This window comes from Malurus melanocephalus, unplaced genomic scaffold, assembly GCF_030028575.1.
Source record: "Malurus melanocephalus ecotype Western Australia unplaced genomic scaffold, MMel_1.1 scaffold_1027, whole genome shotgun sequence".
In the NCBI taxonomy this organism is placed as follows: domain Eukaryota; kingdom Metazoa; phylum Chordata; class Aves; order Passeriformes; family Maluridae; genus Malurus; species Malurus melanocephalus.
In genome coordinates, this window is record NW_026624259.1 from 101,747 (window position 1) to 103,129 (window position 1,383).

Consider the following 1,383-nt stretch of genomic DNA (forward strand, 5'->3'; position numbering starts at 1 on the left):
TCGGGGATCCAGATGCCCTAAAGGGTGGAACACACGGGTGAGGGGGTGCGGATTGGGGAGGGTCCCATCCCACCGTGCTGCCCCCACCCCTCACCTTATAGACGGTGCCAAAAGCGCCAGAACCCAAAACTTTGACTTTCTTGAGCTCCGTCTCCTTGAGAATCCTCATCTGGGCTTGGTTGGGGAGGGCCCCGCTGGGCGTCAGTGGCTCCACCAGCTGTGGGGTACAGAGGGGTGAGAGGGGCCATGTTCCTGAGCCCCCCAAACGCTTAGGGTCCGTCCCTGCACCTCAGGGTGATCCCCACCTCGGTCTCCTGCAGCAGCCGCCGCATGGTGTGCTTGCGCTCCTGCTGCCGCCGGCGCTTGACGCAGATGACGGTGATGAGGAGCAGGACGATGACCAGCAGGGCTCCCACCACGCCGGCGATGATGGACGTCACCTGGCTGTGGGGCAGGAGCCCGTTGGCACGGGGAGACCCCCAGAATGGGGGGACAGGGGTGGCACAACGCRGCCACGCTCCTACCTTGGCTTCTGGTCCACGGGGCACCCGTCCTCATCCCGGATCGTGCACCTGGGGACACAGCGTGTGGTGCCCACTGTCAGCAACCCCCCCTCAGCCTCCAGCACCCCTCTGCCACCCCCTTTTCAGCCAGGGAGCCCCCGACTCACGAGTGGGTGCAGTTGGTGGGGCAGAGCTGGCACACCCCAAATTCATCGGGGTATTTCCAGACGGGCACAAAGGAGGCGTCGGCCTTGACGCCGCTGGGGCAGCGCCGCACGCACTGCTGGGCGTCCTTGTAGTGGGCACAGGCCACGCACTGGTCTGGATCCTGCGGGAATTGGGGGGATTGAGGGATCCAGGGGTCCAAGGGCATCCCCACCCACCCCACCCGGTGTGTGCCCCGTGCTCACCGATCCGAAGCAGGTCTCGGTGCCGTTCTGGGGCTGGCACTCGGGGTGGCACGGCAGGCAGCGCGTCCCGTTGGCGTGYTCCCGGATGGTTCTGCGGGGTGAAGGGGCAGGGATGGGGTCTCAACCCCTCCCTGCAGGGTGTGGGGGGCTCTGTTTGGGTTCCCGGGGGTCTCACTCACCCCTCCAGGAGGTTGCAGGAGGCCACGCACTCCTGGCCGCGCAGGAACCGCTCRCACGCCACGCACTGGGTGGGACCGGGACCCCAGCAATGTCCCTGGGCGCAGAGGTGAAAGCAAACCAGCCCCTCGCTCTCTGCAGGGGGGGAAATCAGCACTGAGGGGTCAATTAGCACTGGGGAGGTCAGTCAGCATTGTGGGGTCAGTCAGCAATAGGGGGGGGTCAGTCAGCACTGAGGGGGTCAATCAGCATTGTGGGGTCAGTCAGCACTGGAGGGGTCACTCAGCACTGGG

General features: G+C 65.8%; 1 protein-coding gene across 1 annotated transcript in view; it reads right to left on the minus strand.

Moving 5' to 3' along the window:
- ERBB2 (erb-b2 receptor tyrosine kinase 2) overlaps nt 1-1,383 on the minus strand; it is a 13,622-nt gene that overhangs the window by 3,208 nt on the left and 9,031 nt on the right. The window contains exons 11-17 of the mRNA XM_057386666.1: nt 1,093-1,264; nt 914-1,004; nt 671-831; nt 525-572; nt 306-444; nt 95-217; nt 3-17 (exon numbers count right to left, since the gene is read on the minus strand). Coding sequence (XP_057242649.1) covers nt 3-17; nt 95-217; nt 306-444; nt 525-572; nt 671-831; nt 914-1,004; nt 1,093-1,264 — 749 coding nt within the window. The remainder of the gene's footprint in view (nt 1-2; nt 18-94; nt 218-305; nt 445-524; nt 573-670; nt 832-913; nt 1,005-1,092; nt 1,265-1,383) is intronic.